The sequence below is a fragment of the Sinocyclocheilus rhinocerous genome, unplaced genomic scaffold (assembly GCF_001515625.1).
Source record: "Sinocyclocheilus rhinocerous isolate Xijiao unplaced genomic scaffold, SAMN03320098_v1.1 scaffold395, whole genome shotgun sequence".
Taxonomy (NCBI): domain Eukaryota; kingdom Metazoa; phylum Chordata; class Actinopteri; order Cypriniformes; family Cyprinidae; genus Sinocyclocheilus; species Sinocyclocheilus rhinocerous.
Window position 1 is genome coordinate 3744712 of NW_015660890.1, and position 15551 is coordinate 3760262.

General features: G+C 35.7%; 1 protein-coding gene across 1 annotated transcript in view; it reads right to left on the reverse strand.

The window, feature by feature from the left end:
• Positions 1 to 15551, reverse strand: part of LOC107725917 (metabotropic glutamate receptor 8) — a 121549-nt gene that overhangs the window by 42560 nt on the left and 63438 nt on the right. The window contains exons 4-5 of the mRNA XM_016535333.1: positions 14614 to 14768; positions 13191 to 13328 (exon numbers count right to left, since the gene is read on the reverse strand). Of these exons, the coding sequence (XP_016390819.1) occupies positions 13191 to 13328; positions 14614 to 14768 (293 nt within the window). The remainder of the gene's footprint in view (positions 1 to 13190; positions 13329 to 14613; positions 14769 to 15551) is intronic.

A 15551-nucleotide genomic window follows, 5' to 3' on the forward strand; every position in this document is an offset into this window, starting at 1 on the left:
TTAAGGATTGTAAAATTAATCGCATGCGTTAACGATGACAGCCCTAATATAAATATATAATGAAGTAATTTAAAATAGTATAAAATATACAGTATATAATATAACAATAAATACGTAAATTTCTATATATAATAAAAAATAATAAATTTATAAAATAATACAAACCTAAATATATTATAAATACATATCTAATATAAATAAAATGTATAATTAATAAAATCTATTTAAAATTTTCAACATTCTATATACCAGGTTAAGACACAAAACTAGACTAACAATTCAAATACTATATTTGAATATTTAAAATAAATAACATAATAAAGAATATAAACAATAAATGATGCAATAAAATAAAAAATTAACTTTTTTAACATTTTACATTACAAAAGTTACACACACATATGTAAGTATACATAAAACATTAATATAATATAATTAAGATAATATATAATATAATATAATATTGCAGTATTTAGTAAATAGAGAGCTAGTATTCTATCAACCATAAATACAACAGCATTTGGCTTTTGTTTGTTGTAAATTTATTCATTCAGCAGATGCTTTCATCCAAAGCGACTTACAAATGAGGAAACATACAAACATGAGCGATTACTCACATGCAGCCAATACCAGCAGTGCCACAATACACAAGTTCACGCGCTGCCTCGATTCAGAGCTGGGGCTTTGAGTGATAATACAATAATCATACAACAATGTCCTGTTTTTATGCTTATTACGGTATGTGTGCAGGCTTTTCTGTGTCTCTGTTGAGCAGGAAACAAACTGATGCTTATTGAGTGATTGATGGCAGCACGGATGACGGACAGCTTAATGAGACCAACAATAGTTAAAATTAAATGTCAATTAGTGGCGCAAATTAAATTCCCTCCCTTTCATCGAAGACCTGCTCACATTTCCCTTCCATCTCTGGAGAACTACTGTTAAAAAGACTAAATAGTTTCCTCTCTCTAGTTTTGTAGCAGGCTGACAGTATCATAGAAAAAGAACGATATCTGGCTTGAATTCAGAGCAGATCGTAATGGCACTGGCAGTGACATGAATATGCACAAATTGTCAGTTTTCCAACTTTTTCTTTCTCTCTCTCTCCGAGTTACGTCTCTGTGTGCCAACATTGAGACAATAATCGCCATTCTATATGCTATCTTATGCTAATAAGGACACTTCGGCTACATAATATATGCACGTCTGACTGCATTACTCAAGACAAGCTTGGAAAAACATCAGTACCTGTCTTTGTCAACATCAGCACTTGAACTGAAGCATTTAAAGCTAAAATAAGAAATAGATCATTGCATTTGCAAACAAATGACACCCGATCAGTATTCTGTCATTCTGCAAAGCAGGCGTATCTCAGGTGTACACATGTACTGTATCTGTAAAAAATATATAAACACTTCAAAAATCCAAACACGTTATTTCATTTGTGTGTGTGTGTGTGTGTGTGTGTGTTTTATATATTTAATATATAATTTATTATTATATATGAGAGTTTTTTGGCCTGTGCCCTCCTTATGCTCCTGGCTTCTACTTACTGTATAAACAAATGTAGTCATTTAGATGAAATGTAAATATTTATGTATAAACAATGTTAATATTATTATGCATAAACAAACATATTAACATATCAATACATATGCATATTAATATTAATACAATATAAATCAAATATTGACTAATATTTTAGTATATATATTAAATAAATAAATAAATAAAATAAATAACAAATAAATAAATAAATAGAAATTACATATGAATATAACATGGGCAAGGTGAATAAGCAAGATCTCTATTCTTGAATTTCTATATAGATAAAATATTGTTAAAAAGGAAATGAGTCAAGCATGTAAAAACATAAATTCTATAAACACACACACACACATTAAGCATCGCTTAAAGCGTCCTCTTTTATTGCTTTAACATCTTTTTTTTTTTTTTTTTTTTTTTAATTTTTTTTTGGTAAAAATTGTTTTAATCCCCAACAGGGGACAACTAGATTTTAAATTTAAAATATGAATAAGTGAAGATTAAATGTGTAAATATGTAAGTACACACCAGCATTTAATTGTCTTTCTAATAGGTACAGTTTCACAACCTCACAAGCATTATCTTTCTCAATGCATAATAATATCACAAAATATATTTAAATTTAGCTTGAAATAGCAAGACTGCAATTTTTATTAACACATTACATATCTGATAAAGTAGTTAAAAATCAAACCGAAAAGGCACCGTTTGACAGAATGACGCGTCTGCTTGCGGCCGCTGCAAAACAGCCCAAAAATCCAATGCGTCTGACCGGCTTCCAGACAGCCGATCCTGTTTGCCATTGGACAGCACATTTCTGAACCCATCACTGCAATTTCTCCAAGCTGGTGGGATTCCTGAACTTCAAAATGAGACTGACACTCATGCTGTCCGAGACCTGATGCCCTCTTTCCCCGAGTCATTACGGATCACGCAGCAGCCCTGTTTGCTGTCAGAGCTCCAATACGTGTTTTTAAGCAGCTCAGATTTATTTGAGGAAAGGCTAAACACATCCTGACATCAGTTATTTTATTTGGAACCGTTCTCCCCTCTATAATTTTCAGCAGGTTAGTCTTTGTGTAAGCGCTCTGCTCGTGGAAGAAAGAGTCAAAGCACGCGTGGCACTAGAGACTAGTCTTATTGTTGGCAATAAGACGGAGCGTGAAATCGCATTAAGAGTTGCGGCTGAGGTTCTGCCACCTTGTGCTCTCCAGGGCTTGCTGGGATACGGTTTGCCGGGAAGGCGAGACCAGCTGAGCTCTTGACACCAATCTAACAACAGTCGGATTCGTCTCGTCAGCCGGAGCAGCCAGGTGTGGCGTTTGCACAGGAAGTCATGCGCGTGCGTTTATTTGGACTTCCTGTTTCAGTAGAGCCACGGCAAGGTGCGAGTCCCAACTGAGGACGCTGGGTTTTAATTACGACTCAATCAGGGTAATAAATTACACAGCGCAGCAGAGGAGTCTCACACATAGAGAGAGTGGATTCATTGCTTTTAGTGCACGAGGCGATATGGAGAAATAAAAAAGAAAAATTATGAGCAATGCACAAATGGGGAGGAACCTCATGAAACATGTCCAGCTCATATACTAGAAAACCTAAAGAATCAAATGAGAGAATATTTTAAAAATAATTTTCTGCCTATAACGCACGTCCCCACCTCAATTTCCCATTGTTGTGATTTAAATAAAATGAAATAAAAATAATTACATTTAAAAATATACAATTAAATAAATTATCAAATAAAAACTAAAGGATAAAAGCTAAATTAAAAGCTAAAATAAAACAAAACAAATTAAATAATAACAATGACAAAAATAATGAATCAATATGAACATTAATATTAACTATATAATAATATTTAAATAAAGTATGTATACATCATTGTAGTATTGTGCACAACCTTAAATGTATTATTTTATTTTACAAATAAAAAAAAAATCTATATCTGCATTGCATTTTTATGAAAACAATAAGAAAATTAATATGAATCGCCATTAAAATAATGTGAATTACAAGAACTAACGGTAACACTTTCTATGAAGCCCGTATTTATAATACATTATAATACATTATTTGTGGTTATAGCTTTTAAGAGTATGATGATTTATAACACAATGAACACGTTGCATCCACTTTTACAATGGATTATATTTCTCATAGTTATAATGCATTATAAGTCTCATATCTTGCCATTTTTCTTATGCTACTTTACTTAAAAAGTAAGTAGTAATAAGTAGTAATAATAATAAGTAGTATAAGTAGTATAATAATAATAAAAAAAAATTTCTCTCAAACAGCCATAAGATCAGATATCAGATCAGATGAATGTGTAATGGCACATTTGCTTTGAACTATTTGTATTGTAATATCAGTTTGATTATTTTGGTGGTACCCTTTAGACAGCTGTTGATAAGTAACTCTGCAACTACATATCAACTAGCGGTCATTAGAGTATTAGTATGTCTGCTACTGTAAATATATGCTAACACTTTATTTTGATGGTCAACCAACACATAAACTGAAATACGTAAGTATTATGATGTATTATAATTGTTATGATTATTCATGAGTTGATATAACATATACGTTTTTTTATAATGCATTATGCATTCATTATAATGCCTTAAGAATACCCTTATAATGTATTATAAACACTTTCGGCATAGAAAGTGTTACCGAACTAACTAACAAACTACAGTAACTAACTAAATAAAAGAAAATATCTTAATGCATTACATTAGTTAGAATGACTGGTGTGCTTATTATGATGAAAATATTGTAACTTTTAAAAACATAAAAGAATGTAAATGTATCAAAATTAGGCTACATTTTTTTTAATGCAAATTTTGGATTTTTAGGCAAAATATGAACAAGACATGCTATCATGATAGTAAACTTCTACATTTATGCTCCCCTTAAAAACAAACAGATCTGAATCATTCTCTGTTTTTTTCCATTACTCACCAAGATAGATCACTCTTATGCACTCTTAGACACTCTTATGTCTGAGAGATCAATGAGTCTGAAGAGAGTGCGTGATCTTCACAAGTGCGATGATGAACCACAAAACTCTCAGAACAGCCGAGAACGTCAGACTTCCATCGTTCAGCTAATAATGCCATGCCTGTTACCCAGCGAGAGCTAATAGTGCTGTTATTTAGGGAGACGAAGAAACATTTCTTTGTCTTTTTATCAGACGCACATGGGAGTTTGTTCACTTTTGCATTCTGATCTAGAGTTTCAGATGAAACAGAAATAAAGTGCTTTTGCACGACACTGCGATAGCACCTCATCCTTATATGTTGTAAAGTTAAAGATAGCGTTCATACTCAACTAGTCGCTGCATCATTTTTGCATAAAATGAACTTGTCACATCACTAGCGGCTGCTGCAGCTCACATCTCCTCAAATGACCAGCTCTCATTGAAAATGAATGACTTCCAATTGCTTTGTCACTGCGAATCACTGTCAGTGTGACCGAGATAGAGTGAGAACAAGAACTTTACAACCAAGACGACGAGATAGATAGAACAGCACCTCAAGGGTTAATATTTTATCCTTAAATCAGACCAGTAACATGCATGTGTTCCAAATCGCACACTCATTCAGTCGCTGACTATTATGTATTAAGATTAAAAATATATATAATATAATATAAACGATCATTCAGAAGTTCAAGGTTGGGAAATTTATTTATTTACCCATAATTTGCTTATTTTTTTTTTGAAATTACAAATGTATACTATTAGTCAAATTAATACTTTTATACCTTTATTATACTTTTATTTAGAAATTAATACATTTATTAAGCAAAAATGCATTTTTAAAAACAACATGTTGACAAAAGTGTTTTACAGTTAGAATAATAATTAATATTTATAACATTTTAACACATTAATAATAATAATAATAATAATAATATTTGTTGAACAAATTTAAAAGTTTGGGATCAGTACGTTATTTATTTAAAAAATAAACTAATACTAAAATTCAGCTAGTTGCCAAGGCATTTCTCACATTTATTTTAAATGTTACTAAATGTACAAATGCTCGATGTACTAAAATAACTGAAACTGAAATAAGAATTAATAAATGACAGACATCAATGAAAACGAAACTACCAAAAATAACAAAAACACAACAAAATTCAAACTATGGTTCAAAATATGGATAAAGCCTATTTTAGTATCTCAGTGTTACTTTTATTTAGAAATTAATACATTTATTAAGCAAAAATGCATTTTTAAAAACAACATGTTGACAAAAGTGTTTTACAGTTACTTAGAATAATAATTAATATTTATAACATATTTTAACACATTAATAATAATAATAATAATATTTGTTGAACAAATGTAAAAGTTTGGGATCAGTAAGTTATTTATTTAAAAAATAAACTAATACTAAAATTCAGCTAGTTGCCAAGGCATTTCTCACATTTCTTATTTTAAATGTTACTAAATGTACAAATGCTCGATGTACTAAAATAACTGAAACTGAAATAAGAATTAATAAATGACAGACATCTATGAAAACGAAACTACCAAAAATAACAAAAACACAACAAAATTCAAACTATGGTTCAAAATATGGATAAAGCCTATTTTAGTATCTCAGTGTTACTAAAATAACACTGATCCAAATCAACAACACTTTTGACAGACTATAAACAGGAAAGAAACAAAAAGAAACGCACACATAAAGCCGTCCACAATCTCCTATGCATCAGTGGGATCTTGTTCAAACCCTCAGTGCTTTTGAATGCTGTAGATGACATAAATAACTAAATAAAAGCGCAACTCTGCATGATGTGAAAATCCCTACAATCAAGCGGCTGAAAGGACGGATCGGCTCTTGGGAAAACAGTGCAACAATTTTATCACCGCCCATGTCAACACTAATGCGCATCCGTATCTTTGTGAAGCGTTTTTTTAATCTTTATGTACCCGCCTCAAAAAAGACAGACCGTCGGCCACAGAAAAAATCTCTTTCACATCCAAAGGCGCTTCAACCAGGTAGAAGTGTCGTTTCAAATATTTATAGACTCATTCTTGTAGACAGAGATGGCCGTGCTGCCGCTCCGGTGATCCTACCCAGCCCAGACATTAAATACAACACACGGCAGGCCTTCCATACCGCTGTTTTCTAAATTAAACCATCGATTGCCAGCATCGGTATGTCTAATGGCTGAAGACAGTGAAGCGGAGCTGAAACGCCAGGCTCGATGGTGTCTCATTAGGTTAATGAGTGAGTAAACAAGGGCTGTTAGTTGCACAATAACTTCCACCACAGGTGCAGAAACACACAAACAAGAGTATCGAGAGCGCTCTCTGACGACTTTATTAATGAGAAGTGAGCGGAATTGTGACCTTTTTGCATTATCAACATGGAAAACAATCTGCTGGCGTGGAATCAATCACGAGGTTGCATGTCGTAGTGACACGGATCACAACAGCAGTGTAATTAAAGAGGCCTGATTGCTTGTAAAGAGCGACACTCTGTAGAGTAGATTGAGACGAGTGGACGCCTGGGAACTATATTCATTGACTGGACGAGATGAACAGAATATCCAACCACATATAAACTACTGAAAAAATAACTGAACTGGCACTACCTATCTATCTATCTATCTCTTTATATATATATATATATATAGAGAGAGAGAGAGAGAGAGAGCGAGAGAGAGAGAGAGATTTGGAAAAAAAAATGTGCACATGACACATGATTTGAGAAATAACTCATGTCTGGAGCACAAAAATTTGTTAAACACTGAGGTTTAATATTTAAGTTTAGAGGGCTTGTCAAATCCCTAAGCCTAATTCTGAACACTAGTAACAGTGATGCTTACCTTAGCAAACACCAAAAGTTACCAAAATTACCCACGTCTCTCTAAGCTTAAACATAGTCGTAAAAACACAGCCCTGGGCTCGGTGTCCCCTGATTCTGCACACATGACCTGCATTATGAGTCCTGTGCTTCGTTTCTTTTGGTATGTGACATTGGCCTCGTGGCTTGAGCTACTGCATGCATTAAAATGAGAGAGTGTTGCATGCAGAGAGGTTTGCATCAGCTGTGGCAGCCTGTCGATAACATTTCCACATGCGACTGGACGTGGATGGAAGCTTCATAATGAGAGCAAAACGATAGCCTTAATGAAAGATTGCTCTGATCTGTCACATATTAGGAGTTAAACGGATCGCAGTTGATCCGTAATACGTACGGATGAGACGCTACCGTTCGGCACGCATGTGATTCGCAGATTAATTTGCCAATTTACACGTACAAGCAATTTTAAACCACAAGAAGAAGAAACGAAAGAGAGCTCAATTCGTTACTCACGCGCTGTTCTCGCACACAATCAAAGCGCGCACAAGCATAGAGACGTGTTTCAGACAGCGCGGAAATACAGAGTTGTGTATACTACACATAAAATTAGCCTATGTCAAAAACCCTTCACGGCATTGTTATTCTCTGTGCTTTAAATTTTTTTTTTCTTGCTTATCCAAAAAAATAGTCCGATCTGTGACTCAAAAAAAACAACAACAATATAATGCGTTGAACCACTATATAATGTTATTATAATACTATATAATAGCCTAATATATATATATATATACAAACATGGTGCTGCATACAGAGTAAACATTAAACAAATATTCACATTTAAACAAATGAAAACATATAAAAAAGCAAAGGTTCCTCCATTATATTTATACTTAACTACACTGTACATGACGTGAGAACAGTTAGGTATTTAGGTTTGCACGTTAGCATGGACGCACTAACTTTAACGTTGGTTTTAGCCAGAGATACGTTGCTGAAGCACAAGATGACATTAACGTTCTAAACCTAAAGATGTCCGAGTTCTGCTCTCCGTGCAACTGATACTCGACTGCCATTGGCTCATCTGCATTCGAGGGGAGGGGCTTACCGATAGGTCATTTGCAAGATATAAACTCACAAGACTCAAGTCAGAATTGTAAGATTCAGAAGTCAGAAGTGGGAGGTAAAAAGTCACAGTTACCTTTATTTTTTATCCTGTGGAGGAAACAAGCTTCCATATTTATCTGCTACAACTAAGTTGCTAAAACAGTGTGCAGCTTTCATGAAGACTGCTGGGTGTGATGATTTGTTCGTGTGTTTGAAGAAACAGTGTGATGAAGTTTTCATGACGGTGCCGTTGTTGTGTTTCGGGTGCGAAAAACAACTCATACTGCGAATGACTGAGACGTCACAAAATGTGAGTGGTGGTGGTGTGTGTGATGTATAATTATATTCATTATGTCAAGCACATTCTATCAGAAGTGGCGGAAGTTTCCTAATATACAAGCCGAGGGTTGCGTTCGTTCCCCTGGTGCACTTTTCTAAGCGCACATTCACAGAGACATTAAAATCCTGTGTCACTCACAATGGCTTTCTTACTGCTCAGTGGCAAATTTCATTCTCCTCTATATTGCAGATTTAATAGCAGCTCTGCTCTGAGTGTATTATTTATTTTTGTATTATATAGTCAGTCGTATTGTGGATTTTCCTGCTCATTTGAAACAATAAAAGTTTGATGTGCAGTGTAGAGATAATCTAACATTAGCATTGCAGCTCCATCTACAACTAAGCTGCACAAACATCAGTTTATTAACATATTAACACTCACATTTACATATCATTGCCTATGCAGTATTCAGCCATGAACAAAAAAAGGTTAAGGATGTAAACCTTGAAATAGACCGTTATACAAACAATTCAACAGCTTCCCCCAGTGAAAAAGTCTATCCCTTTTTGTCCTCTTACATCAAAATCCACAATTTTTTAGAACTATTTTTGCTTGCAAACGATGCTTGATCTGTGCATATCTTTTTTCATTGGAGAAATCAATATGGATAGAGGTCTTGTATTTTAACAGGAAGCAACAGTTTGAAGTTGCAAACACGCCGCTTTTCTCAAGATGTTAATTGATGGACTGGAGTGGTGTGGATTACTTTTGGATTATTGTGATGTTTTCATCAGCTGTTTTGACTCTCGTTCTGACGGCACCCATTCACTGCAGAGCATCCATTGGTGAGCAAGTGATGGAATGCTACATTTCTCCAAATCTGATGAAGAAACAACCTCATCTACATCCTGGATTGTGAGTAAATTTTTAGCAAATTTAGATTTTTGGTGAACTATTCCTTTAAAATCTGGTGTCATGCGCCTCAGCAGACGGCTGCGTTATCTGAATTCTAATGTTGCAGCTCAAGGTGGATATTCAGGCTCTGTTGACCGACAGTCACGGTCACTTTGTTAGTCTGACCCTGGTTTGTCTGGGCTCATTTTGTTGGGTGAGGTTGTAGGACTATAGCAGTCTCTCATGAGCAGTGACGCACTCAGGTGGACGAGATCTTCTCTGTGTCATGCGCTCTGTGCTGCCCTCAAATTAGCACAGTGACTCACGACACACACTGAGCTTCCTCTCCATCTGACCAGTCTGTGTGTGTGTGTGTGTGTGTGTGTGTGTGTGTGTCGACAGGCAACTCCAGGCTGACAACAGATTGGTTCCCTATTGTTGTTACAACATTCCCCCCCGCATACTGTATCATAACAAATGCAGAGATCAGCTCACATTATTTTTTTAAACACCAATACTAGTTATTTTTATTTTTATTAAGGGTTCGACAACCAATGCAGAAATTATTTTGGTAACACTTTCCAATACGGGTGAATTCATTAACATTTATGTTAATGTATCATTATTTAAAAATAAACAACATTTTTTTATAGCATTTGTTAATCTACATTAATTTCATTTAAAGATATGCTCTTGTTCATTGTTAATTCATCTTCATTCATAATATATGAAGTTATACTGAATTACACAAAAACGTGCTAGTATATAAACAAATTAACAAACTAAGATTAATAAATGCTGTAAAACTATTGCTCACTGTTTGCATATGTTAGGTATTGCATTAACTAATGTTATTGTATAGAAAATGATTGTACAGTGTTATATTAACACTGATATTAATATTAGATTATGATGTAAACATCAAGCAGAAGGACATGGTTAAAAACAGCTCAACGAAAAAAAAAAGCCGGTTGTAAATCAATGGACCAATCAGATTAATCTGGAAGAGGGTCAGATATCGAATCTATCGAATGTTTACAGTTGCAACTTTACCAAACAAGTTGTAACTATGTCAGAAAAACTAACACAACTGTGTGGAACGAGAGTTAATGTACCCATAAACATGCTTTCTGTTAAAGGATTAGTTCACCCAAAAATGAAAATTAGCCCATAAATTACTCACCCTCAAGTCATCCTAGGTGTATATGACTTTCTTCTTTCAGACGAATCCAGTCGGAGTTATATTAAAAATCAGTCCAAAAGAAGTTAAATAAAAAGCGCCAAGAAGAAAGTCATATACACCTAGGATGCCTTGAGGGTGAGTAATTTATGGACTACTTTTCATTTTTGGGTGAACTAACCCTTTAAATTATGTTGAGCTCTGTCTAGCTGTTTTTAACGCAAGAGTGTTCTGTTTGAACGGCTCCCCTAGACTGTCACATGTGGCCTCTTATAAGACAGGAGAGAGGAAAGAAAGGTTCAATGAAGTCAGAGACTGGAAACGGTCCAAATGTCACCCAGACATCTGTCTGAAGGCTTACGGCGGGAACACACTTGGTTTGCATTGACTGCTCAAGCTGTGGCACCTGACAGCCTCACAGAGATGTGACACTTCACATCACTTCCATACAAAGCAACACGCTTAGGCCTCGCTTCAAACCATTTCACTTTTGTTGCATAGTTCACACTAAAATGAACATTTGCAGATAATGTACTCAACCTCAGGCCATCCAAGATGTACAGTAGAGGAGTACAGTAGATAAGATCACCAATGGATACTCTGCAGTGAATGGGTGCCGTCAGAATGAGAGTCAAAACAGCTGATAAAAACATCACAAGTAACCCACTCAACTCAAAATATTAATTAACATCTTGTAACATGAAAAGCTGCATGCTTGTAAGAAACAAACCATTTCTTCTTGTTAAAATACAAGTTCATAGTCCATAATAACACTTCCTCCAGGGAAAAAGTCCATCCTCTCTCATATTCTTTCATATCAAAACACCAACATATTTGTTTAGAACTATTTTGGACTGTTTTCTCTGCTTGATCTGTGCAGATTTCCCTCCTGATTCAGACAAGACAACTTTTTCACTGCAGAACGCAATATTATGGATAGAGGACTCTTACAAACAAACAGCTTTTCACTTCACAAGACATTAATTGCTGGACTGGGGTGGTGTTGATTACTTGTGGATTATTGTGATGTTTTTATCAGCTGTTTGGCCTTTCATTCTGATGGCACCCATTCACTGCAGAGCATTCATTGGCGAGCAAGTTATGTGATGCTACATTTCTCCAAATCTGGTGAAGAAACAAACTCATCTACATCTTAGACTGCATGAGGGCGAGTACATTTTCAGCAAATGTTCATTTCTGGGTGAAATATTCATTTAAACCCAACAACCCTTTTAAATATGAATCGGTGAACACAGCAAAATGGACAGAATAATAGATTGAACGCAAGCAAATCTTACCAGTGCACTTTTTAAGGCTTCCTGGCCGCTTTCCATGCATCCCCAGCTTGCATCCAAAGTTCTCCTCCCAGAACTCAGCAAACCACACGTTTCTTCTGTTGTTGGAGAGCGAGCGGCTCCGGAAGTAGCGATCGAACGCTGAGGAGAGAGAGGTGAAGAAAAGATAAGCATCTGAAAGAATGACACACATTTGTGTCAGTGAAGTGGCAGAGCATTCGCAAATCCTCGGTGGTATTCCTGTCTGGATGTCTGCGTCGAATCCCTGTCTCCACAGACACAATTATACAATGTGTTCTGACAAAAGTGCTCTAATTGGTGGGTCTATTCCCGAGCTGGTGCCTGCAGGCCTGAGAGCCGGCGCTTGAGGGACAGCGCTATGATTACTTGAGTGCAGTCAAAACAGCTGATAAAAACATCACAAGTAACCCACTCAACTCAAAATATTAATTAACATCTTGTAACATGAAAAGCTGCATGCTTGTAAGAAACAAACCATTTCTTCTTGTTAAAATACAAGTTCATAGTCCATAATAACACTTCCTCCAGGGAAAAAGTCCATCCTCTCTCATATTCTTTCATATCAAAACACCAACATATTTGTTTAGAACTATTTTGGACTGTTTTCTCTGCTTGATCTGTGCAGATTTCCCTCCTGATTCAGACAAGACAACTTTTTCACTGCAGAACGCAATATTATGGATAGAGGACTCTTACAAACAAACAGCTTTTCACTTCACAAGACATTAATTGCTGGACTGGGGTGGTGTTGATTACTTGTGGATTATTGTGATGTTTTTATCAGCTGTTTGGCCTTTCATTCTGATGGCACCCATTCACTGCAGAGCATTCATTGGCGAGCAAGTTATGTGATGCTACATTTCTCCAAATCTGGTGAAGAAACAAACTCATCTACATCTTAGACTGCATGAGGGCGAGTACATTTTCAGCAAATGTTCATTTCTGGGTGAAATATTCATTTAAACCCAACAACCCTTTTAAATATGAATCGGTGAACACAGCAAAATGGACAGAATAATAGATTGAACGCAAGCAAATCTTACCAGTGCACTTTTTAAGGCTTCCTGGCCGCTTTCCATGCATCCCCAGCTTGCATCCAAAGTTCTCCTCCCAGAACTCAGCAAACCACACGTTTCTTCTGTTGTTGGAGAGCGAGCGGCTCCGGAAGTAGCGATCGAACGCTGAGGAGAGAGAGGTGAAGAAAAGATAAGCATCTGAAAGAATGACACACATTTGTGTCAGTGAAGTGGCAGAGCATTCGCAAATCCTCGGTGGTATTCCTGTCTGGATGTCTGCGTCGAATCCCTGTCTCCACAGACACAATTATACAATGTGTTCTGACAAAAGTGCTCTAATTGGTGGGTCTATTCCCGAGCTGGTGCCTGCAGGCCTGAGAGCCGGCGCTTGAGGGACAGCGCTATGATTACTTGAGTGCAGACAACGACCAGAAGGAGGCTCGGATGCGCTTGGTGCTTTATGGATATGGTATTAAGTGTCAGACCATGATGCTAATTGTTCGCAATGCTTGTGTGACACCATTGGAGAGCAGGAATAAATATCTCCACTAAGTCTGAGCAATGCAATCTAGAGAAGATGAGATGCACACTAACTGAACTCCTAAACTGCAATGCAAGTCTATGAGAATCTGGTGAATCAGTTCTCTATGATTGTTGACTTCTAAACAGGAAAGCAAAGAACTTCATGTAATAGTGGACTAATAGCATGAACATGAACTGACAAAGGAATACGTTTTTCATAACTAGAAAGAAATATGCAATATTGACATTTTTATGACTTACCATAACTTAAGGCTTTATTTCTTACAGTTTGGTGATCATTGAAATCTCCAGATATTTTCACATTTTTCAGCGCCTGGTTCTAAATATTAATCCTTTTGTTTATTTCTGTTACTAACACTTAATATTTTTGATCAGTTGTCACATTACTGTTCAAAAGTTTGGGGTCAGTAAGATTTTTTTTTTTTTAATAAGAAAAAATACTTTTTATTCAGCAAGGTTGCATTAGCCAAAATGACAGTAAAGGCATTTATAAAGTTACAAAATATTTATATTTTAAATAAATTCAGTTCTTTTGAACTTTCTGTTTAAAGAATCCTGAAAAAAATTATCACGGTTTTCACAAAAATATTAAGCAGCACAACTACTTTCAACATTGTTAATAAGCAATGTTTGCTGAGCAGCAAATCAGCATATTAGAATGATTTCTGAAGGATCATGTGACACTGAAGACTGGAGTAATGATGCTGAAAATTCAGCTTTGCATCACAGGAATTAATTACATTTTAAACATATCCAAATAGGAAACATTTATTTTAAATTGCAATTAAATTTCAAATTTTTTCTGTTTTTATTGTATTTTTGAGCAAATGAATGCAGACAATCTTTCCGACCCTAGATTTTTGAACAGGAGTGCTTTAGTCAGTTACAAGTTTTCACATGTACGTACCCTCCACCGTGGCGCGTTTGGGCAGGATGGTAATGGCTCCTTCTGCCACTCTCTCCTGCTGAATGACCGGTGAGATCTTGGAGCCCCAGCTGTCAGACCCCACCCACAGGAAATGACCCGTCTGGTTGCTCCTCTTGGCAGCATCCAGCACTCGTCTGCAGACATACATCATCTTCAATCAACAGAACACACCGCCAGCCCATCCATTTCTCACGCCTGACGCTGCGCTGTATCTTATCTGCGGTTCAGATAAATGTACGCCAGGAGCTGCCGGCATCTGTTTGCTGTAACTCACTGACTGATATTCAAATAAAGACGCTCTCGATCCTCACTCATGGGCCCTGGAGACCTAAAGCTGGGATTTCAATGGTCAGCCTTGAGAAGGTCCTGTCCAGCTGTCCGCTTCTCACTCATGTATTGTGTATATATTTTATTGAGAGGGATTTGAGAGAGAGGACAGGAGCGCTGTCAAGCTGCTAGCATATTCTGTCACTGTCAAACATGATGAGAGAAGCAACTGGAAAGAGCGAAATTTTTTATGAGGATTATGACCAAACATTTTGTCACTGAAGGACACATCCAAAACATGAAATTGCGGAAACCAATGTGTAATGGAAAGGTCTGATGCAGCGTCAAAGTAAATGCTTATCATCTATCAAATAAAAATCTACATATAATACAAAAAAGAGTGATTTTTTTAATTGAATATATACAGTAATTTTTTAACCCAAAGGTCATTTTTTTTGTAGTCAAATCAAACAATTATTCAAGAAAGACATTCAGCTGATCATTTGTTAATGATTTTTTTATTGTAGTTATTCTAATATTTTTCATGTATTTTCAGTTTTTTATTTTAGTTGTAGTTAAAGTTGTAGTAATTCTGTTGTCTTTTAGTTTTTTTAAATTCAGGTTATATTATTATAGAATATTTGATCAAT